The following is a 24,882-nucleotide window of genomic DNA, read 5'->3' as shown; positions in this document are numbered from 1 at the left end:
ATGTTTGAAGAAGTCATAATGAAATACAGTATTTTGTGTTCATATTTGAAAATCAAAACTAACATGACATCATATGATTGTTTTTCCTATGTGCTTACTTCATTAATCTTCATGCAATTTTACTGGAGCAAAATAGACATAACTTTTACAGATTAGGATGTGGGTCTTTTTGAGGGGAGCCATTACTCAAACTACCAGAGATACGATGAGATAGGATGCACTGGATATAGTATGGGTTGTGGAGCATGTGGTCCTTGGCTGGAAATGTAGTTCTGTATCTTGACAGTTGGATCACATTGAATCTGTTCCTTCATCTCTTTGACATTCTGATTATCTAATAGCAACAACTACCTGCCTCATGGCTTGCTTTGAATATTGGTTATGTTTTGTGAAAGATGGACTATATGTCAGGATCTCTATTTCAGTCCTTCAATACTGTGAGTAGCAGCACATGTTTTAAATGTCAGTAGCAATTCCCATTTAGAGTCGGCCTTGGAGGATCTTACCATTATTAGGATAAAGGAGAGAGGGTGCTCTTTTACTAAAGTCTCATTTAACCAGCTGGGTTTACAGGGGAGTGAGGAGAAAGTTAAATTTAAGTATTTATACCAGGATGGGGTTACATCTAATTGAGTTGTTGGCCAAAGGGACCCCATGCTAACCCCCTAAAACACAGGCTGTTGCCAAGACTATAGATTGCTCTCCACAGACTGCCTGGGGGGGGCTCCAGTGCTGAGAACAATATCTATACAACTCGTTGAACATGGAGAAGTCAATCTGGTGCCTACATGGAACCTTTACACCGATGTGCTAGCATCATTGGTACAGGGATGTACTCTGCATAAAATATCAATGACAACCAAGCCACAAGACCTTTAATATACAGTGGTATCCTACCTACTAGATATGCTAGTGTAATGATCAAACAAAGTTTGTGGGAGAAACCAACTAATATTTGATTTTGTTGAAGGCCTACTCCATGACACTATTTGCATGACCAAAATCCTGAGACTAGATATCCCAGAGACCTAGGATAAAACCAAATATTACTGTTCTATGTAGCAATGATATTACTCCTAATGACATTCTGCTGTACTCATATGTCCATGCCTTGCTCAGCTGTCATCAGAGAAGCTACGTCCTGTAGAAGTTGGAGAAAACTATAGAAATCCACAGCCAGACATTGTACAGAGAGTAAGGGAACTTGGAAACACTCAGATATAAAGGGGAAGTCTCCATCAAATCCCTCTCCCAGGACTCAGGGAACCCGAGAAGAGGAACCAGAAAGAAAGTAATTGTGAGAGGTAATAGAAGACACCATGAAAGCAAGGCCCTCTAAATCAATATGATTGGTGCCCATATGAACTCGCAGAGACTGAGGCAGCATGCACAGGGCCTGCACACGTCTGCACCAGTTGGGGTCCTAATACTCTAGACACAGCCCTCATCTCTAACACAGAAGCAATTTTCAATTGATAAACACTTGCAAATGAATATTTAGTTTCCTCCAAGGTGGTCTCACTGGGGAGACTCAAACTACTATTAATGGTAGGCTACATGTCCAGCAGTAGATAACCAATAGAAAGCAAACTCAATCGCATCTTTGGAGGTTCTTTGTCTCATAATTTCATTGCAGGACTCTTTCTGTTTTAAAGGAAAAATTATCTTATTACTTTTTTCTTTCCTTTGATTTATATATTTTCTTCTGTCTTTTATTATGCTACATGTCATATATATATACATATATATATATAATGTATTATGTGCTTCCACTTTACTTTTGGGGGAGATCCTATATGTGCAAATGAGCAGGTCTGTTTCTTATTGCACCTTCTCTTGAGCTCTTATGCTTCTGTTTGTTTTTTCTGTCTAATTCTGATGTGCTAGTTTTTTTGTCTTATTTTATTGTATTTTTTTCTTTTCCACTAGAAGACTGTTTTTTTTTTAATGAAAGACAAAAAGGGTGTGGATCTGGATAAGAGAGGAAGTGGGGAAGAGCTAACAGGTGTAGATTAAGAGGAAATTGTAGTCAGGTTACATTATGTGAAAAAAAACCTGCTTTCAATAAAAGGAATAAAACAAAACAACAACAAAAATCCAAGTGTTTATGATTCATTTACACTTAAATCATTAAATGCTATTTTAAGGATATTTGATGGCTTGGGGCTTTTAAAAATAACCATAATGCCTTTTCTTCTTAAACAGAAATGCTGGCAAGAGTAAACAAACTCAAATACCAATTGCTTTAAAATTCTTCCCAAACAAATTTGGACTGAATTCTAACCTGCCACAATCTATTCTTCCATCTGACTCCCCTGCAGTGACGGCCCTCTTAAGAAGAATAACTAACTCCATTTACTGAATGGGGAGTAAGGAACTGTGGCAGGCAAGGGTACAAAGGAAAGCACCCATTTAATTGGAATGTTTCTTTATTACAATTATTTTGTGGATTTCAATTATTTTAATTGAGAGTATGTTCCACTAGCTACAATAGTGCTGCTTTTAACTACGTAAGGAGGGTGAATACCTCCACAGCATACACGTTAAAAAAGAAAAGCCTTTATTTCCTGTAGGTATAGAAGACAATTTGATCTTACAAGTTGATGAATATGATGCTGAAGTCAAATTATTCTACTTTCCGATGAGCTTAAGTATAGTTTGTTACTAACTAGAGAGAGACAGATTTAATGGGCACATATTTTAAATGAAACAAGAGGAGTGGGTATAGTGTTTTGATCAACAGAAAGATCCTTCTTGAGTTGATCAAGACCTTCTTGATCTTCTTACTACACTCTAATCATCATAGCCAAAGTACATGGCAAGTCAGGGTATACAAAGCCACACTGACTTTCATGTATTTCAGAAAGGTAATTGTAAAATATCAGCCTATATGTTGGTGCATGCTTCATGGTTTCTGTCAAAGGTCAGTTAAGAGGGGTCACTAATGTACTTGAGTCACTTTTAGTAGTGTCACTGGGGGCAGAAAGAGGCAAGAAGGGTTGAAAAAACACATGAGAACAGAAGCGTGGCCATAATCAGAAAAGAAAATTGCTTGCTCAGAAATTAAAGTATTGTCTGATTAATACACAGGAATATGAGTTTGCTAGTTACATAAACTGGGAAGTTATGAAAAAATGGAAGTAAGGTTGATGGCAGCTAACATTCTCCCAGTCATACATATCTTTAAATCAATATTTCTCTCTAATTTTACAACCACCAGCACAAAGTAGTTGGCAGAATCCATGGCATGGGATTTTCTTAGCTACTAATACAAGCCAGGAAAGTTAGAACAAGTACCAGGACCAACCTTCCCACTTAGCCCATAATACCTGAATGAACTTTCAAAGCCTGGAATGCAAAGCTGAAGGCAGTAGTGTGGAGAAGTCCCTCAGGGTCCTTGTAGACTGCTCTCTGAGGCAGTATGATTAAGAAGGCTTGCAGTTTATTCCAAAGTATGTTAGCACCGAAACCACACCCCTTCCTATGAAATGCAAAAAGGATAGGATTTGGGGGAGAAAATAAGCCTTCTCTAGCAATTTAGTCTGTGATGTTGCATGAGAAAGGTCCTAAGATCAAAGGCTGAGAAGGCAAAACTATTTCCGTGAATAGATAAGACATCATTTCGTGAGCTAACTGGGACTTCTTTACTGATAATTGTTGAAAAGAAAGGCACTAGAACACCACCACAGCATATTACAGAGCTGGATGGAAGATCATGCATGGACCAATGAGTCTGGGAATCTTTCTATTGAAGGACACCAGTGACCCCCATCATTGTAAATAGAAGAAGATGAGAAAATATGTTTAAATGCAGTAACTGGGGAGCAATTTGTAACTGAATTTTTTTGTAGATAAGAATATATTTTGCATTAGCAGAATTTTTCTACAATTTAGAAATTGTAAAACAACACAAAATCAGAGAATGGCCGAAATGTGTATGAAGGAAGCATCAGAAACACCCCCAATATCTTTTATATTTAAATTAGAAACAAGCTTGCTTCACATGTCAATCCCAGCTCCTGATCCCTCCCTTCCTCCCTGCACCCCCTACTAATCCTCCCAGCCTCTCCTCCAATCCCCACTCTGCTCCCCAGGGATGGTGAGCCCTCCATGGGGGATCTCGCGAGTCTGTCATATCATCCAGGGCAAGGCCTAGGCTCTCCCCCATTTGTCCAGGCTGAGAGATCATACCTCAATGTGGGATGGGCACCTAAAGTCCATTTGTATGCCAGGGATAAATACTACCCAAGGCCCCATATATTACCTAGGCCTCCTCACTGACACCCACATTCAGGGTGTCTGGATCAGTCTCATGCTGGCCTCTCAGCCATCAGTCTGGGATCCAAGGACTCCACCTTGTTCAGGTCAGCTGTTTCTGTGGATTTCACCAGCCCGGTCTTCACCCCTTTGCTCATCACTCCTCCCTCTCTGGCTCTGGGTTCTAGGAGTTCAGTTAAGTATTTAGCTGTGGGTGTCTGCGTCTACTTCCATGGAGGTTCTAGGATGGCATATAAGGCAGTCGTCAATCTCATTATCAGGGAATGGCCTTTAAGGTAGCCTCTCCAGTATTGCTTAGATTGCCAGTTGGTGTCATCCTTATAGATCTCTGTAAATCTCACTAGTGCCAGATCTCTTCTCAAACCTATAATGACTTCCTCTATTATGGTATCTCTCATCCTGCTCTCCTCTATTCTTCCCCCGACTCAACCTTTCTGCTCTCCCATGTCCTCTTCTCCCCCTCTATTTTTCCCAGTTCCCTCTCCCCTCCCCCAATGCTCCCAATTCACTCAAGAGATCTTTCCCCATTCCTCTTCTCTGAGGTAGATTTTTAAGATGAATTACGGGTTTCTTTCCCTAGAACAGTGTGGCCAGAACCAACTTGCATTAATTGAAAACAAACAAGTGAGATCAAACAAATGTTTTTATGATAGTCAGTGACAGTGAACTTTTTCAAATAACTTCAGATGACATCTCGAAAGAAATATGGTCTGTCAGTTAATTTGATAATCAAGTAATCTAGGAGTAATGTAGCCATCTTTCTTCTCCCCCTGGGCCATTCCTCCTTCTTCTGCTGTGAAATTACAACGAAGGTCATGGAACAGTTTTGCTTTACCAGCAGTGGCATAAGTGGTGGAAGCTGGTGTCCCCTTCCCCCAGGAAAGAAGCTTTCACTGTAAACTCAAATTTAGCATCAGTTAACCAATTGAAGACATATTTAATATGTATGAGACGGATATCACTCATGGGCACACTGGTGGATACTTCCATTCATACCACTCTTTCCTAATCTTTGAAACAGCTGTCTTGGGATTTCTTGTGTTATCTGTAAAAGGCAGAAAAATTTCTCAAGGTAACACTGTGGTTGACTTCCTTCATTCACCAATGTGCTACCATGAGTGTATTTTAACATCTGCCATAAATAAATGTTTGGTCTCAGGAAAGAAGGGATGAAACCATATCTAATACCAACCTTATGACTGTGTGCCAACTTTACCTCAAACTTTACTGTGCTTAGCAGTCAGCTTTGACTTTTGAGGAAATATCAGTTCTGATTCTGGTTATGTGGGCATGACAGGATTGAAAATATTCATGGCTATCATTGTCCATGAAGAAACCACACAACTGGACCAGAACATACACGGAAAAATAGCTGTAACATTGGGCTATAGATGTGGCTCAGAGACAAAGGTACTTGTTCTTGGAAAGGACCTGGCTTCCCGGCTTCATTTCTCAACACTCCCTTGGTGTCCCACAATGTTTCATGACTTAAGCTGACACCCTCTTCTGACCTCTGTGGGCACACACGTACATGTAGGAAAACACTCAGACACACAAAATAAAATAAATAAGCCTTAACTGTGGGGGAGGGGTAAAAGAACTGTTATTTCATTTTAGGACTGAGGAAACTAAATTTAAAAGGGGTCTCTGACATTCCAAGGGTCACATGGATGGTACATAATAAAAGAGCTATGATTGAAAACTACAAGTTGTTTGTCAATGACCCTAACACACTACAGAGGACTTTGGAAAATGTCTCTGTGAGTGATCCATTTATAGTCCACACTTGAGCAAAAAGGCTAGCTTTTTAAGGTCTTGCTTCTTTGAAAGTTCTTTCTTACTCGGGAAAGCACTTTCCAGTTTATCATACTTATATTTATGGGTTTTCCTTTTTTCTCTTTCAGTTAGACTCCTTGTCAACCACACTGCACTCTACAACCAGTAGAAAACTACAAACTACACTTATAAGCCAATTAAATCCAATTCTCTAGACATGTATCCTAGGCAGGAATACTTTGTTAAAAGCTCCCAAGATACTTTCTACATGCAGCTGTTGAATACTGAATTAGAGAACTTGAAACAACAGTTTCTGCAAATTGTACTCTCACTCTCCTTTCTCATTATAAAAGAAAATCTAGTGCCCTGTGAGATTTTAGAATCACTTTGTTATTATGAACTTGTACTAGCGCAACCTTACAATGGTATACAGTCTGAAAGAGAGCAAGAGGGGCCCATATTAGGATCACACAGAAAAGAATCCATGGTGAGGGAATGCAGTATCACAGAATGGCTTCAGCACAAGGCATGTGTCCCATATCCCTAGTTCTTGAAGAACATTAATAAGGATATAGTTTAGATCTGTTTGGGTAAAAAAATACCTAGCTAGTTATGAGGTAATCATTTTTAAAACTATAATACAGGATATGGTTGAAATCAGCTCTAGTGAACTGCTGAGAATATCACTGTAGTTGTTCAGGCTGGAGCAGAGTTGCTGTGTAGAGATGTGTGCATTGGTGCAATGTGATACAGTGTAAAGAAATGTGGCTCCACACAGGTATCCATGGCATCTCTGTACTAAGGCATGAGAAGAATGGAAAGATAAAATTAATCAGAGATGTGAAGCTGCCACAGGAAAAGAATAGAAGGATTTTCATTGTATAAGGAGAGACAAAGGTTTGCTTAGAATGCTAATTCTCAACACTGGCAATATACTTAAGTCACCTGAGGAACTTTGAAAGCTACGAGTGCTCAGCACTCAACGGGAAGAGTGTAGTTTAATTAGTCTGGCATTCAACCATGGGTATTTTAGTTTTAAAATCCCCCCAGGTGGTTCAAATGCTCCTCCACAGCCAGGAGAATCCTTAGTTTATATTAGTTTATAATGTTTTGTACTACACTACAAAGCATAGACTACATATAGGCAGAGATACTGGGAGCGAAAGCCAAACACACTTAAGTCTGAAAGCTTTACCAGCATCAGTACCATCTATTGGAGAACTTGGGGGAAAAATGACAGTTTCAGGCCTCATTCTAAACCTTCATGGCTAGAAAGAGTGGGTAAGGCTCAGCCATCTAGGCCTTAAAAATATGAGTGTGTATGGATACTTGCTCTGAACTTAGGCTTCATAGTTGTTTATAGGAAGGGAATGCAAGCAGATATGGGCAGAAAACATGCAAGTAATAGGATGGTGTCCACGCCTGTGATGGTATCATTTAGCCATACAACTCAATGTCCCAAAATGGAATCTACTTTGCTTATCTTGTCGTAGTTTCTGAAACGTTTTACTAAAACAGTATCAGGGATAAAGTACATGTCATTCATACATTGCAGAGGACCACTAGAGCTGCACTTCTGTGATCAGTAAAACTGACAGTTTTGTTTCTCAAATGCTTTATTAAAACAGTATCAGGGATAAAGTATATGTCATTCATACAGTGCAGAGCACCACTAGAGCTGCACTTCTCTGTTTGGTGAAACTGTGCTTTTTTATTGACTCACTTCTGTCTTCAGCATGTGGATGGATGCATACTCCCTGGACACATGGGCCATTACATCAACAGAAGGCTCAGCTTTGACAAAGCTTCTTGTATAAAGCTAGACAAGGATCTGTTCATGTAGCTGAGTTGATGGAATATTTTGATGGAATATTTACTGAGCATGCATGTAGCCCAAGCTTGATTCCCAGATGTGGTGGTATACACTTCTAACACAGAACTGGGGAGGTGGTAACAAGTGAATCAGGTTCAGAGTCATCGTCAGCCAAGTAGTAAGTTCAAGGTCAGCATGGGCTACATGAGACCATGTCTCACAAACAAGAAAACAAAAAGCATAAAGCCAGAGAGTGTGTGTCCACAGCCGCCACTTTTGACTTCTTCCCTATACCTAAACCAGTACTTTGCCTAGGACTTGCCTTTAGAGACCCCTAAAAATTACCAGCAAATGTCAAGCAGTGTCAGTCAGTGGAGAAAGCCTTTACTCTAGACTGAGAAAAGATCCCACTGATATATAACATTGGGGGTTTCAACTGTACCAGTTAAGCAGAGGCTTTCTGTTCTCTGGTTGACAGGCGTGGTCACCAATGTATCCTCCTATTTATTTGGTTTAGATTGGGAATTTCACTCCTGTGAAGTGATGAGCACTTCCAGGATGCAGAGTATATCTTATGGTCACAAATGGGTTTCAGGGATTTGTGGTAGTTCTTCATAAAGGGACTTGTAGGCCAGAAAGTCTTTACCCCTCATCAATTCCAGTGATTCTTAAGTACAGTGACTTTGGAACTAGTAGGTGAGGTCATGTTGGTGACTTGGCAGTATCTGGAGATATCTTTGGCTGTTACACTGGGGAGAGTGCTCTTGGCATTTGGCAGGTAGTGATCAGAGCTGCTACTCAAAATCCTCAAAGCACAGAACAGCTCCCTCCTACAGCAATTCATTAGGACTCAAATGTTAAAAAAGTAGAGATATCTCTTCATCTTTTAAATAAGAAAAGAGAGACTCAGAGAAGTCACACAGAAAGTTGTAGACTCTCTAGTTTTCAAACCACCAGACGGCAGTGCTCTGCCGTTCGATCTGTTGCAGACAGCGTTTCTTCCCATGCAACTCTATTTGACTTTGTGTGTACTGAGTGCCAGGTTTATGTGCTGCTCTCTTGGCTATTTTCTGTATCATCTAATGCACACTTTCAAGGTAGACGTGACTATCCCTAGGAATATTTTGTGTATGTGGAAATACTGTGTGCAAAGGGGTATAGTTCACTAGGAACAGGAAAATTATCCCCACGGGGTGTGACTGAGAATGGACCTAATAGACTTGTCTTTGAATTCTTGGTCCCCAGGTAGTGGAACTGTTTGGGAAACATTAGAAGGTGTATTCTTTTGGAGGGTGTGTGTGTCAGTAGAGGTGGGCTTTGTAGCCAAAAAACCCATGCCATCATCAGTTGGTTCTTTTTCGCATAGTTGTGGATCAGATGTAAGCTCTCAGTTACTGTTCCAACACCAAGCCTGACTGTCTGCTGCCATGCTGCCCACCATGATGATCATGGACTCTAACACTCTGGAACTGTGAACATGTAAACTAAATTGTTTCTTTTATGTTTCTTTGGACATGGTGTTCTGCCATGGTAATAGAAAAGTAAAAAGTCGCTGGGTATTGGTGGTGCATGCCTTTAATCCTAGCACTAGGGAGGCAGAGGCAGGCAGACCTCTGATCTCTGTGAGTTTGAGACCAGCCTGGTCTACAGAGCTAATTCCAGGACAGCTTCTAAAACAATACAGAAAATCCCTGTCTTGAAAAACCAAAAAAAAAGTAAAAAGACAATCCCCAAAGAGACTGAGACATGATTATTGCCCCCGTGGGAGCTTCCAGTTAAATTATAAAGCAAAGGAATATGTCTGTATGTAAGTATCAAGCTAACATTTCAGAAAAAGCCTATGATAAGCCAAGAGTTTTCCCCAAGGTATCACAAGATTCCTCAAAAGGCACATGGAAATTAGGAGTTGGAAGAGTGACTTTACCATTTGACTTAGTATATGTGGATGGCTGAATGAAAAAGCTTCATTTGGTTAATAAGAAATGTTTGAGTATGTTGTGACAAGGGCAATGTTCTGGACTCAAGTGCAGTGCCAAATGAGACACAATGTCCCTTATTCGTGGAGCTTGTGTTCTATGAGAAAAGCCCAGATAAGACATCAATTGATATGTAGATAAAATACTTACAGTTCTTGTCAGACTTACCTACGGTTGCTAAAAAGACATTTCTGCATTTCAGTAGGTTCAAAGAGTACACAGAAAGGCAATCACAGGGAACAGAAAGAACAGGATTTAAGGTAGCAATACCCAGTATAGTTCAGGGACTATTGGAATCTACTGTTATTACAAAGATAGTCATGTTTTGTAAATGCAAAAATGGGGGACCACCATGGTAGTAGTGGGTTTGCATTTCATTTAAAGATGAAAAGAGTAAAATAACCTGAAGATGGGAGAGAGGAAAACATAATAATTTTTGGCTGGGAAATGGAATCACAAATGAAACCCTAACTGAAAATTTAGAAATAACAAGAAAGTTGTTTCTACCTTCACCAAATGAGTGTTAGCACTCACTGGATTTTCTAAGCTTGTAACATTTGAATATACCATCTTGATTGTATCTGCTGTGGCAATAAAGTCTAAGCATCATATACAGATAAGCAGATAGTTAGCTGGGAGGCAAAATGGAGGTGTTGACTAACACATGCTGTGGTTATTTGTACTTTTCAACATGACAGGTGTTCAGCTACATGGAAGACTAATTGTGGTAATTACTCCATTTTCTCCTCACTGTCTTGCTGATTATGTGAGATTATTTGGTACTCTCTGTGTTTTGCCTTATTTTTATGTTTCATAAGGGCTCTAAAACATTTTCTTCTTGGAGTCATGAATACATATCTAGTAATTTTGATTGGTAGTACCTTTGCTGCATCAATTCACCTTGACCTGGTGACCTCAAATTTGCTTGGCTTTCAAATTGTGTATCGTCAATTATGTTGAGTTGTGTTTGTGAAGATTCAAAAGCAGAAAAGGATTCACGTTTGTGTACATTCAAAAGCAGAAAAATAACATCATTAAAAATTGAGAGCTTATTGACTGATTCTGGTTGAAGTCTCAAATATTAAGAATTATAGTGACCTGGTAAGGGGGCAAGTCACTTTTGTGGCACTGTCTAGTTTCTTGGGTTCTTTATAGTTGTTTTTCTGTGTTTGAACAAAGACTGAAAATTTCAGGAGAGACAGTTGTAATCTTTGGAGGTAAAGAACATGGATGCTACTCATTGTTGGATTCTCTTGTGAAGGACTTTTTGTTTGGGCCTGGTGACCGACATTCCATGATCCTGGCATCCAGGCTAGACTTTCCCAGTCCTTGACTGTGTGGAGTTTTATTGTAGTGTTTGTTATACTGCTGATACTTGGGCAGCTGCTCTTTGAGACCAATTCTTTAGCTGTTGGTACAATTTTCATAAGCTATGAAATAGACTTCCCTATACCTGGGGAAGATACATTATTAACTTCTTTCATTAAAATATATTTACAAGATGAAGCCCACTGGAATTTTTTTAAATTTTATCAGATATAATTACATTTTATTATAGAATGGTGCTTTAGCGCTAATTTGAAATGGGAATATTTCTGAATGGCTCCCTTGTCACATCTTTTTCTCTTTGTGTGACTGCCTGCCCCTTACCCTTTGCCCCTGTCCTTGATCTTGGTAATAGCTGAGAAGACTAGTGAAGAGTAGGGATTTTATAGTGTTATTTAGCCCAGTGCTGCTGCTGAGAAAATAAATCTGGGTCTAGTCTGGCCCGCCCAAGGGTTTCCAATAGCTTTGCTTTGTTTTGTTCTGTTTTGTTTTTTGTAACGGGAAGTAACTCTTTCATAGTATTCTCATAAAAAAACAATCATTTGCATTACTACAATCACTTACATTTGTTACCTCTGTACCTGAGTATGCTACCTGTCAGTGTCTGTCTGTGAATGTGTGCATTTGTGTGTGTGCAATTCTCTTCTCCAACTCTGGACTGCTCCTATAAGAGTCTGAAGTCTTGAGTGGGGGGCTTCAAGGTCAAGACTGGGGCACCAGCTATGTAGTTCACATTTTTGCATCGGTAACTGTTCAAAACATCACAAAAAAAGAAAAGAAAAAGAAAGAGGTCAAGCTGAAATGGCAGAGAGCTTTGTCTACGTGAAGTTCTAATGTAACTCCAAGACTGCATAAATCTATGGTTGGGATATGCAACAGTTAGTTCTTAGTCCTGTGGGAAGTCTTAGTCTTCTGCTCCTATCAAAAGCACAGCCACTCTTCCATTTGAGGAAGTACAATAAACAACTGAATTTTGTGTTAGAATCCTCTATTTCTATTGAAAATATCGTCAAGTCTAGGGGTTTTATAGGCACAAGTGAAATATTGCTCATACAGTTATATATGGTAAGAAAAATCCAGACTATTTCTAGACCATGGACAACAGAACACCAAGATACTATTGAAGTGGCTATCGTTTCTTTTTTTTTTTTTTTTGATTTACCTGAATCGAGTGATGTTTGAGGCATTGAGTAAAGACAGCCTGAGACCCAGAGCAAAGCCATTAAGCCCCAGATGTTCACAATTTCCAAGGAAATGTTCTGCGCCTGTGGTTATTACTCAGATGGCTCCTTAAATGCTCTCATTTTGGCACCTTTTGCACTTGCTAAACTCAATTTGAGGAAAGAACCGGAGAAAAGGAGAATTTTGTAGAGACTAATTAGCCTGCACTTTGGTGACCTTCATGCTTTCCCCATCATGACGAATTGCTGGTTAGTTCTTGTATCAGCCAGCAGGTAGCTTTTGCTAGAATTGTGTTATATGTTATAGATAACCAGTTTTATCTAATTAAACAATAATGATGGCAGTGTACGACATTTTCTGGGAATTAATGAGCAGCTGGGAAAGGCTGATGGCTGGAGAGTCAGCCAAAGGCTATTAGTTTCGGTCCACTATTAATCTCCAGAAATGCCCATTCGTGACATCATTGTTGATATTGAACAATGAAAATGTAAGACAATTTGCTTATATTCACTGTGTAGTCCCTACTAACATGCTCTGCTTATGCATTATCCAAAAGTCATGCTTTTCTTGTTTAGCCTCAATTGTCCCTTAATCTAAAAATTTTTTCTATATAGCAGATCCTAAAAATGGGATTTCTTGGTTTTTATATAATGGTTAGTGTGATTTTAGGGTTCTAATTTGGAGAGTTTGTCTTTAATATTTTGGATGGTAAAACCAGAAAGTTTCTTCAGCTGTGTTTCTGTAATTTGAAAAGTGTGTATATTATCATGCCTATGCTCATGGCAGGAAATGGTTGCAAATGCTTTGAATAGCAGCTGTTGCTAGCAAACATGTGCACTCACCAATGAGATTCTAAGAAGTTATAGTAACACTGCGAGGAGATGAAGGGAACACTCTGCCAGGAAAAGCTGTGATGATGTGTCTATATAACCTTTTTGATTACTGCTGCTGAATGCTAGAGGAAAATTGGATTAAAATATTCACTACCTTCTTGCATAATTTAATAGTATTTCTATATATAGCTCATATATGCTATCAAGGACTTTTTCTAAAGCCTGAATGGGAAGTTTTTTAGTAATGTTGTTTTCTATACTATTTCCCCCATACATGAAAAAAAGTTCCTTAAGGCCACTGAAACCCCAGCCAATGAATTTTGAATTCTTTGCCAAACACAGATCCTTTGGATATAAACTAAATTCAGCCATAAGTTGTTTATTTTGCACAACACAGGCATTATTCTCCCTGGAAGAAATGGGCTGGTGGTATCTATCAGTCTTTCTAAATGCATGTTAAGTGTATGCATTTGGGGGAGTAGAATGAGTCAGCATGCCATTAATCACAGCTTTGGAGGCACTGACTCACTCCTAGGGAAATGCAATGGCCTCATTGGGGAAGGGTGTGAAAGAAAAACTCCATTCTTGGGTCAGTTCCCTGTTTCTGCGAATGCAAATCAATTTTGCACCCACTTCAGTGGGTGGTTTTCAAACTAAAGAAGGTAGCTGTGGACCCTATAAAGGCACACATCCAGCTTTTCCAGGGAAAGACAGTAATTAGACAGAACCCTGCTTAAACACACAGAAAGCCTAGGAAGAAAACCAGAGCTGACAAGAGCCTAGAGGACATCGAAGGCTCAAATTTGTAACCCTGGCCTTATTCTTGCAAAATTCAGCCAGGTATGTCTTTGATCCACTGTTAATTTTAGGGAACTCAGGAGAAAACTCTCATCTTCACTAAAGGACTTTGGACACCTGAAGGATATTTACAAGGACTTGGATTATTTTTAGAAGTTGAAGCATGGAGAGGAACTTGGAAGTCAGGCCTTTGTCAGGGTCAGATTGAGAAGAGAAACATAAGTGATTATTGATGAACATTGTTTAGTTCCATCTGTAAACACTTATGTAGTCTCTTAAATTTAAATGTGAGCTGTATGTGGCATTTCTTTAAATACAACATGCTTATCAACATGAAAACATTATACTATTGCTACAATTTAACACTATGAAAATTTCATTGTACTGGTGAAATAGTTAACTTTTCCCAGGATTTTTTCAACCCCTTAAAATAAAATGATTAGATGTGTTATTAGATGTGTTTCCTTAGAGCTTTGTATAAAATGTTCCTTTGTTAGTCTTCCCTAGGAGTAGGTTTGATTGAAAATGTTCACTGCTTTCATGAAGCTCTAACTTGAGTTCATTTTGTTATGTGGTGACCACAGTTCTGGATGACGCCCCCCCTGGCACACAGGAATACATTATGTTACGGCAAGATTCCATCCAATCCGCGGAATTAAAGAAAAAAGAGTCCCCTTTTCGTGCTAAGTGTCACGAAATCTTCTGCTGCCCGCTGAAGCAAGTGCACCACAAAGAAAACACAGAACCCGAAGGTTTGTGCAAGACAGGCACGTGTTTTGCTTGCCTTTTCTCACTCCTCTCTCTCTCTCTCTCTCTCTCTCAATCTCTCTCTCTCTCTCTCTCTCTCTCTCTCAATCTCTCTCTCTCTCTTTCTCTCTCTCTCTCCTGTTTTGGATTGTGCATTGCTGTCTGGTGTGCTGTGTTTATTGTTCAGTCCCTGTGACAGCTATAGGAGACCCTGGCTTAGTGGTGACTGTGTTATGCAGTGTTAGATGGGACACTGTAGAATACAGTCATCTCAGCACAGCGTGCGGCATCCTGCTTCCTGCAGCTGAAACATTTTCAGTTGATGTCATGACACTATTTCATTTTGGCTGCCAAAGTTGCTTGCTCCTGTAACCAACACCTGCCCAAATCTCTTCCCATCACCTTGCATTCCTGAAGCAGCAGCCAGCTGGGGAATGACACTTCCATAAGAAAATAATGAGATGGTTGTTTCAAATTTTCTGTCTCTTCCTCACTCCATAAAGCTTCTGCATTGCTTTGGAAGAATGCTCATGATCAACTTAGTTCGCTGAACAGCCCCAGGCTCCCCATGTAATGCACGTCCACTTGCACTTTGCCATGGTGAAATGCATGTCTTGAGGAAACAGTGAGGAGTTCTTAACATTTTTTCCAGCTCAATACAGGTTTGGAGAACTCAACTTGCTACTTATTTAAACTCGGGTTGATACGGTGTTCATTCCAGTCCACGTCACAAATCCCAAAAGTAAACTCTTTTGGCTAAAAGGGGTATTTATCAAGTTTCCAACATTTTGCATGCATCAAACAGGATAAGTTTTCACATTACAAATGCAATGAGATGATTTTATTGTTATCAAATGCACATTTCAACTTCCAAAATGACCTTTGCGAACTGCAATTCATGTGAGAGGTTCTTTTACAGTAAGAAATTATCTTCTGGTCATTCATGATTGATGGAGCTTTCCAGTGTACAACATTGGATATGACAGCAGTCATCTCAATGGCAGTTGGAGTACACTTTTTGCATAATGCCTTCATATATTCTGTAAGTGATTTTATTCCTATATCAAGTTGCTCTTTTGCAACTTCATAAGAATCCTCATTATGGCCATGTTTCTGATGTGAAAAAAATGACACCTGGTTTCTTTTAAAGTTTGGCATGTAGGGGAATGACTGGAAGTAAGCTCCAGCTCATAGTTTTGAAAGCAAAATGTTTCACCTCAAAATGTCTCTTTCTTCTCTTCCAAACAGAATTTTAAGTTTTCATGTGCAGAAAATGAGAAGTCTCTCTATGTGCAGGTCTACTTTTGGTAATGGAATAGAACATTTGCACTTATTTTCTACCAGTACTTTTGATAGTCTAAACCATCTACATTTGCTGAGAGTCCTAATGTCAATAACTAGTCACCTGCAACTATAAATGGTGACTCTTTCCAATGGGTAAAATCCACCTCATGTTGCTTTAGTTTGGAAAAAATTAACTTGAGTTTAATGTTACTAAAACATAATTCTTTAACCAAGGACTACTATTTTATTATAGTACATACCAGTATTTTCTGCTTTCTTTTCTCTTTTGCTGTATATGTATACATACATATGTAGTAGGATTTCTACATTAATATGCAAACAATATTTTGGTTTGGTAATAAAACTGTTGTTTATCAACTTACTGGTTAAGTTCAGTAAATCATTTCATTAGAAACTTTTTATTTTCTTGACAATATTTTAGATTAAGTAAGTAGTCCAATAAATGTAAGACCCCCTCCATTATTATTGCATATATTTTGACAGAATCTGTTAATTTTCAAGCACCATCTGGAGTGCATAGTGAATACTGTCATGAATGTTTTCAGATATGAATTATTAGAAAACGGGAAGCCATTAGATTCTCTACAAGGGATGAATACTTTTCAATCTATCATTTTGAACCCATAAATTCAGTGGTTGTCGATATGTTGAATGTTGCTGTTATTTTTCACCTGTAATGTTTTGAAGATAGCCATTGTCTTCTTTCAGATGATTGATTGTCTTCCTGGCAGATATTTGACATGGCAGAACTAACACTTCCTTTCTTATTCCTAATAATCATTTATCAATAGTATTAGGTTCATCAGAAGATTTCTTTGGAGACATTTTAACACTATTTACAATCATACTTTACCCTTTTGAACCAAGCAAGGATTCCTGTGCTATTGGTGAACCCAGACAAGTGAATGCAAACACATTTTATCCCAATACAGATTCACAGCATCCCAAGTACCTTAGATGGCAGCAAACCAAATGTGTTGTGGACAGACCTTGGTATAACATACTTACTTTCCTGTAGGAAATGGGAGCTTGTTGTTTCCAGGAGGTGAAATGTCTATTGATTTGGAAGTGTTCAGTGGCCAGTTTGGCAACCCGGAAGATTTTTGCAAGACTAATTTTTCAATGCTATAAGGTATAGCTTCTAGTTCTGTCTCAAAGTTGTAATATTTTCTCTATTTACTAGAAATAAAATGCTTCTTTATTTAAAATGGATATGAGAGAACAACTGTGTGGCTACATGAAAGCATTTTATTGTCATGTGATTCGCCGTGATGAATCCTGTTAATATTCACTATGTTCTAGCATCAGACTTAATTGACATTAGACATTAATTCCTACAATTTCAAAGCAAGAAGAAACAATGGTCAATCTGTCCATTGTTTGGATTTTCATACAATGTTGGAAACTATCAATTGAATAATGAAAATAATCACTAAGACTTGAAAGAAACTAAAAGTTTGAATAATAGCAAAACATCTGTGTATATTATGTAAAAGCTGCTTTTCTCTTAACAAATTGACAAAAAGCAACCTGTTCATATATTTTTGTGTGGGTTTTTTTTACAAAGTTTTGGTGCTTCTTTGGTGTCAATGGTTATGACAGGCCAGGCTATTTCCATTGTTTATGATAACTTGAGATTTTATATAAATAGCATAGTTAATATTCACAGTCATTTAACTTTCAAAGTAGTTTTTGGATTATGTTCAAGGCCTTCAGAACCCATGCAAAAAGTTTTTAGAAATATCTTACTGTTTTGGTTTTTGGACACACTAAAGCCAATTTTGCTAAAAGCAAGTTTATATTAATGAACAGTCCATTTAAAAATAATTTAAAATCTGTTGCAAATTCTTGTGAGTTTCTATGATGTGATTATTTCTATACAGTCCACTTATGATACAAGTGAGCACGTATATGTTCACTGGAATTTGGCTGAAGAAGAACATATGAATATCTAAGAGTCTAATTTGGCCCAATACCAAGAGTGTTCTTTGTTAGAAGAAAGCTGCTGCATGGAGAGTAGAGATCATTACCAACACATTTTTCTTGTGGTTCCAGGAGCCTTTTGGCAAGACAAAGTATAATCTTCATAGCTTTGTTCCTTTATTCACTTTCTTTTTCTATGCCATGGGTGCCAAAATGAAACCACTCATTTAGTACAACTTCTGGAAGCCAATCTATTTTCAGCAAAGCTTCTATTTCCTAACTGCTACTCATTGGGCTTTTCTTAATGTTTGAAGATTTTTAAAAGGAGAGTCACAGCCAAGATACCCATGCTTGCAAGTGGATAGTATTCAAGATCCAGAGAGAAAAAGAGATTGTAGATTTCAAGTGTTTGGTTTTACCAGTGAAATTTTTAATTATAATAGTAATTTTGGAGATTAATGTGATATAAAAATAGCAACAAGCTCAGTGATCAGTCAGCATCTTGAATTCTGGTCAGTGTATTGTTTTGTATTCATGTGTGAATGTGGGTGTGTATACACACATATTTTTATCCCTTGGGACAACTTGAAAGTTTTCATTCCTACAAATATTCTTTAGGAAATAAAATATGTACTAGAGACTGGGGATAATATACCATATTTTTTACGAACAAAGTGAAAGTAAAATTTTATGTTAAATGCTTAAGAGGTTATGTTTATAACCACAACAGTGTTGTCATTCTGACTCTCATCTTGGTTTCTCTAACTTAGAGCAAGTACATGTCACCAAGAACATCAGTCTGGTCTAGCTATTAAGAGAGGGGAAAAGGTAGGAGAATATTAAGCAGCATGGTTGTGGAAAATGTAAGGTTGTATTTTTTCTTATTTTTAAAAATATTTATTATTTGTTCTTTTGACTTTTTCATTTTAATACCAATTTTCCTTTTGGAAAACAAGTTCAGCATTGATTTGAATTACCAGACAGTTCGATAAAAATGAACTACTTTTATTAAATTCCTTTGTTGCTAAGTTACAATTGAGTAACAACCTCTGATACTGGGTACCTGAAAAGGTCTTTTAGGAAAGATATATCTGTGTGTCCCCTTGTAAATGACAATTGAGAAGAAATTCCTCTTCTATTAAAAACTGGAACTGTGTGTTTAGATGATAATGTAAACATAAAGACTTTTATGCTTACTCTTTTTATTGCAGAGCAAGTGTGACTTAGGTCGCACTGCCTTTGCTTTCTGATTTCAAGAATAACTAAAGGACGCAAGAGCACCTTCTACACTCATTGAAGCAAATGGCAGCTTAATTGTTGTTTCTCAGAAATGATAAAATTATTGGTCAGCTTAAAAGTTAGAAATCGGAAGGCCTTCTTTCTGATCAGCAATGAGCAAAGCATATATTTTCCACACCATGTATCCAGATGTGCTTCTTTGGGTTGCATGTCAATTATTTCCTAGAAGACCACTTGTTTCCTTTCCTAATAACCCTGAGAAGCAATCTATATAGCTGAGATACAATCTCCTTTCCTTCCTATTTCTTCACCTTATATGAAATTAAGTCAGAATTTGAGCTTAGCTTTTCTCTTTGGAAAACTCATAATCTAATCAAGGAAGTGTACTTAGCAGTCAATAATTCAATTTCAGGGCACAATGGGCATTTATTATTACTCTCATATTGAATATAAGAATCCCAGTTCTATCTCAATGGTGACTTGTACAGTAGAAACAAATAAATATACTTTTATGAAAATATGATTGCCTTTTTAAAGCAACAGACTTCCTACCACATTGAGTTTTATGCATTTCCACTGTAGCCAAAATTTTCCCCTTGTTTATGTTTTCTTAGTTAATATTAGTGTTAGAGATTTCTGCTGGGTGAATCCAACTCTGATGATCCATTTCATATATTTATGTTTAATATGGCTGCTATGGGAGAGCCCTCTGGAGTTCCATTGGGTGAATGATGATAGCATATAGTAGTGAGTTTGGCTAAGATAAAAGTCAAAGTCAAAATGAAAGTATCATATACGAAAAATATGGAACCCACTCAATCATATTGATACCCTCCTTTTCAAAACCATTGTAACAGGGATCTTGTTGCCAACATTCTCTGTGGCTATGATATCCCAGCAACTCTTCTTTTTTCCATAGCCAGTTGATAAACCACTTAATAAAATGTGTCCTTCTGACCGAGCTTGTTGGGGTCCAGCTCAATCATGTCTCATGCCTATAAAAGTACTGCCTGGATGAAATTGTGCTGATGTCCTCAAAGATGGACAACTATAATGTGTGAAAGTTTTCCTTTAGTGAAGTAGCATTACTAGAATATTCTATTGACTCCGACCTGATGCCTAGCCTGTCTTTCATTATTTGCAGTGCTGGGACATGGCATTCAGGGCTAAGTGCATGATAGGCAGATAACCCTACCACTGAGCCATAACAAGGCAGGTAACCCAACCACTGAGCCATAATAAGGCAGGCAATAATCCATAATCCAATCCCTCATTGTTCTGTTTTAATGACCACACGCTTGTTTTGTTGAGCAGATCAATGCTTTCCAGTTATGTTTCTTAAACCATTGCTCATTACAGGTACTATAATATAAAGATGAATTCTACAGCAAAATATGCATTTTATAAATTATGCGCCACTCCTAGACAGTGATAATTGTACATAGTTCCATTTAACGTTTTGAGTAGTGTTGCTGGTTATCAAGCTATCTTACTTAATTCAATTCTATATTAAAGGTCATCTTGTAGCTACTGCAACCATTTTACTTCTGACCTCTATTAACATACCACAAAACTTACCCTGGCAAGAGTTCTTCTGGCTCCACTAAGTAGTGCATTCCTATCAGACCAAGCCTTTGATAAGAAATCCATTTAAAAAATAATGGTTGCTGATCCCTTCCTCTCAGACTCCCACCTACCAGATACTACTCCAAGTGCTGACTGTGGATCAGTCTGGGAATGTAATTGTTTGTTTCTAGCGCATGAATAGACAAGCAGCTTGTGCTAGATGAGAAATAATGCACTGATCCCTTAGTCAAGAAAGTGTTTCTGTCTCCCTATGCAAAAGATTATCAACTGAACTAAATAAAAATATGCTGGTGTCATAGTTCAAAGGCCAGCCCTAGAATTGAGGAGTGTGTTTGAATATTGACCACTTAAGCATAGCAGTCCTCAACTTTAACTTCGTACCTGAATACCTTTTCAATAATATTGATGCTCGTGTTTAGCATCAGACCCAAACCAACCAAACAGCACCAATGCTGCAGGAACTCTTGTGGTGGAACTACTTTAGAAGATGATTCCAAGGGTGACTGCAATGTTCTAACAGAGCTAGAATCAGTGCACTAGAAAAAAAACACCTTGTCAGAAAAGCCTGGTGGCAGCAATTAATTGAGAAATGTTATCATGTCAATTACATGGGCCTCTTTAGGAGGTGGCCTGTGATTAGAGGTTTCATTTGGACAGGCAGTCCTTATGTTGATCTTTAGAAGTTAGAGGCATGGAAGATATCCACAGCCTCCAACACACACACACACACACACACACACACACACACACACACACACACTTTAAAGGGTTTTAAAAGTTTCTTGGCCCTTTGCTTTACCATCCGTGTGCTTTTATAAAACTCACCAGGCTTTTCCATAGGAGTGTGGTAATCTGCCACCTTGTGACCACCATTCTTTCTTACAAGCAATTGTGGCATATGTTCTTGTTTCAGAGTGTAAGTAATGGAGCTTCTAAATGTGGGCAGAGAGGGTTTTCCTGACCCATGTGTGAATGTAGAGGACGGAGACGTAGCAAAGAATGCTTGGAGATGCAGTAAAACTACTGCTACTTCTTCACTATTGCCCTGGAGCAAAATGGTAAATAAAGCTCTACTCAAGCTACTTGTGACCCCAGGTGTCAGTCCCTAAACTATTCCAGAGCTTGTCATCATTGAGACATTGCTTTCTTAACACATAGACATAATCAGCTACTGTGGCTTAAAATTATCAGGACAGCATGTATTTGAAAACTGATTCTGATTTGATTGGGGTACGTTAATTGCATCCCTGTTTATAAGTCATTCTGAGTATTCTAAATTATAGGCATTCAGCTATTTATTTGTTATATGCTATAACATGTCTCAATGTGCTTAAGAATAAGCAGCTTAAATAATGCCTAGGGGAAAGGGTTGAACAAGAATCTTACATTCCGTATTTTATCAGCACTTACCCTTGTCTTGCCTCACAGCCAAAATCCACACTCACTTCAACACATCAAAGTCACATGTCCACTTCCACGCAGGTGTTAGCAGATATCTATTTATGAAACCTAGCTATTTAAAGGTATGTATTCTCAGAACAGTTCCAAGTTTAACTTGGTCAATGTGTTTGCCATTCCAGTGTATTCTGAGTTGTTGCGTCACTATGCTGGAATAAGCTGCTCAGGTACTGGCCACTTAGTGATCACCTTAGGTCAATGGACATTCTACCTCAAAATCGTGTTTCATACAAAATGATCTGGTGACCTAAGTCCTGGTGTGATGAAACAGTGAGGAGTGACTTAAGTCTTGTCAAACTGCTTGTTTCACTGTCAACTCTCACAAGGATTGCGATTATACACAATAGTCCATTTGTTCCCTGAAGCATGAAAAAAGAGGGGCCAGATATTTCTTTGATGTGTTCTTGGCAGGATGTTCTGTGTTATCCTTCATGTAGGGGTAGATGGTCACCTATTTTTTCTGTGCCAATAAATTCGAGTTTATTTTTGCTAGTCTTCCCAGTCAATGCAAAGATAGGCATCATTAGTCTTAGAGGGCATAATGTGGAGTCTGAAGTGTAGATATGTATAACAACTTGTTTACATTGACACAGAACTAAGCAGTGTCCTAATGGAGATGTCAAGTCAAGTATGCATGACTTCCACATCTAATCTTTCCTCTGCACTGTGCAGCCTGAGGTCCTCTGACACCTTGCCTCCTCTTTTCAGTCTCAGGGCAAGAGAAAAGTGCTAAGCAACATCTTATCCTATCCACAGATGGAGAGTTAGTGTTCACAAGAAGGCTATAGAGCTATCTAGAATCTCTATGTGGATTACCTACTTAATTTAATGAAAGGACTTATTTTAGGTACTTTCTACATTGAATATTATCATACATAGAAGGCAGGGTTAATGCAAACCTGCATCTTTAAGATTGTGTTGCATGCTTTAATTCTTGTTTATTCACTGTATGGACACCTATTGGCTACAATTCATTTCTCCTACAATACTTGCTTAAGTGGAGGAATACTTCACCCATAATTTATCTTATGAAAACATTGGGCCTTTGCTCATTATTCTAAGGGCCACCTCACTATGCAACTGTTGTGCTTCTCAGGTGGCATTCACAAAAAACCTTTATTTCCAGATATGGACACTTTTAGTGAGAGAACTCACATGTTTAATTATTGCTCTGGAAGTCTAGGTTTTTAATGCATACTTTGCATTAAAAAGTTTTTGTTCACTGTGGAGACTATCTTTTTTGTTTAGTCTATACATCAGGACAGGGAAATTTGGGTCATCATCGTGGCATGTTAGAGTTATTCTATTTATTTTGCAGTCTTTATCTCTTTTCCCCTTTTCCTTCCTCTCTAATCTCCATCCTCTATGGGAACAAACAAGACCTCTCACTTCAGACTTCCACAGGCAGGAGATGTCTTGGATAAACTCTGCTAGAGACTTGCCATTGTTTCTGTGGTAACACAATTGATTAAAACACACACACACACACACACATACACACGAAATTGTTCTACTCTGTGGTCATTGGATACCCTTTAACCTTCAGGTTGGATTTGGATGTACACATACAAAAACATGCACATAAGTATATATTACTATTTAAAATAACTCATTAAAGGAAAATACAACATAGCAGTAGAGCTCACATGGTTGTTCTACTGGAGTCTTTTCTGGGATGCATCCAGCCCAGCAAAGCTCAGACTAATCATAGCCCTCAACCGGATAATGTGGGTTCAAAAAAGCCATTCATACAGTGAGGACATTTGTCTAGCAGGCTGTCTCAGGCTGTGAATAAACTCTGGCTCTTTTCATGTAACAAGAGTAGAACAAAGGGTATTTCAAAAAGTGGGGATTATAGAAGCTGGCAGCCAAAAACTTTGCTTTCTTCTTCCTTCTTCAGCTATTATTTCCCCGTACTCATTTGATTTTCCTCTAAGAAGGTAATATTTTGGATACATGTTAGAAGATGCATGAATTGATTCGGTCAAGCTCTAATTGGCATGCATGGTTAGCTGTTCACTTAGTGGGTAATTGGTTAAATATACCCAGAATATTTGCTGAGGAAGGAGAAAAGTCCCTAAAGTGAATGCGAATATTTTGAGAAACTTTTCCTATAGTGCCACTTTTTTCTTTGGGAAGAGCTATGGGTATCTTAGGTAGGCTCCTCCTCTCTGAGGACTACATTAAAACATGCAGCCTTTATTTCTTCCTTGTGAATAGAGCTGTACTGAATAGACACCACAAGCATAACATAATGTTTGGTAAAAAAGAAGCACTCGATAAATATTCATCATTACAAACAACTTATTCATCTAACAAATTTGGATATTTTGAGTTCAATGGGCCATTTGCCCTAATTCCAGGCAGCAAGTGACTGAGTGTTTCTAATCACCATTAGCAGAATGGATGTATTTGTCAATAGATATTTATTGAGTGTTTTATAAAATGAGACATTATGCTGTGTACTAGGCACAGTGTGGCAAGAGAGATACTAAATCTGCCCTAAGTGAATTAAGTAATGACAGAAAGGCACAACTTGAAGCTAGTCTATTAGCTATATTGTATTGCGTTTTTAATCATTCTAGAACATGGCAGCTGAAACAACACCATATACTTATATGTGTGCTTAGTAGAGAAGAAG

At 38.2% G+C, this 24,882-nt stretch overlaps 1 protein-coding gene across 3 annotated transcripts in view; it reads left to right on the top strand.

The window, feature by feature from the left end:
• Fgf13 (fibroblast growth factor 13) overlaps positions 1 to 24,882 on the top strand; it is a 516,384-nt gene that overhangs the window by 294,229 nt on the left and 197,273 nt on the right. For 2 of the 3 annotated variants that reach the window (XM_040744655.1, XM_040744654.1), the window contains exon 3: positions 14,567 to 14,734. The exons of the other annotated variant lie outside the window; for it this stretch is intronic. In XM_040744655.1, coding sequence (XP_040600589.1) covers positions 14,567 to 14,734 — 168 coding nt within the window. The remainder of the gene's footprint in view (positions 1 to 14,566; positions 14,735 to 24,882) is intronic. 3 annotated transcript variants of the gene reach the window in all.

Source organism: Mesocricetus auratus, unplaced genomic scaffold, assembly GCF_017639785.1.
Source record: "Mesocricetus auratus isolate SY011 unplaced genomic scaffold, BCM_Maur_2.0 Super-Scaffold_100003, whole genome shotgun sequence".
In the NCBI taxonomy this organism is placed as follows: domain Eukaryota; kingdom Metazoa; phylum Chordata; class Mammalia; order Rodentia; family Cricetidae; genus Mesocricetus; species Mesocricetus auratus.
Note: the sequence above shows the minus strand (reverse complement) of the source record. Positions and strands in the feature narration are given on the sequence as shown.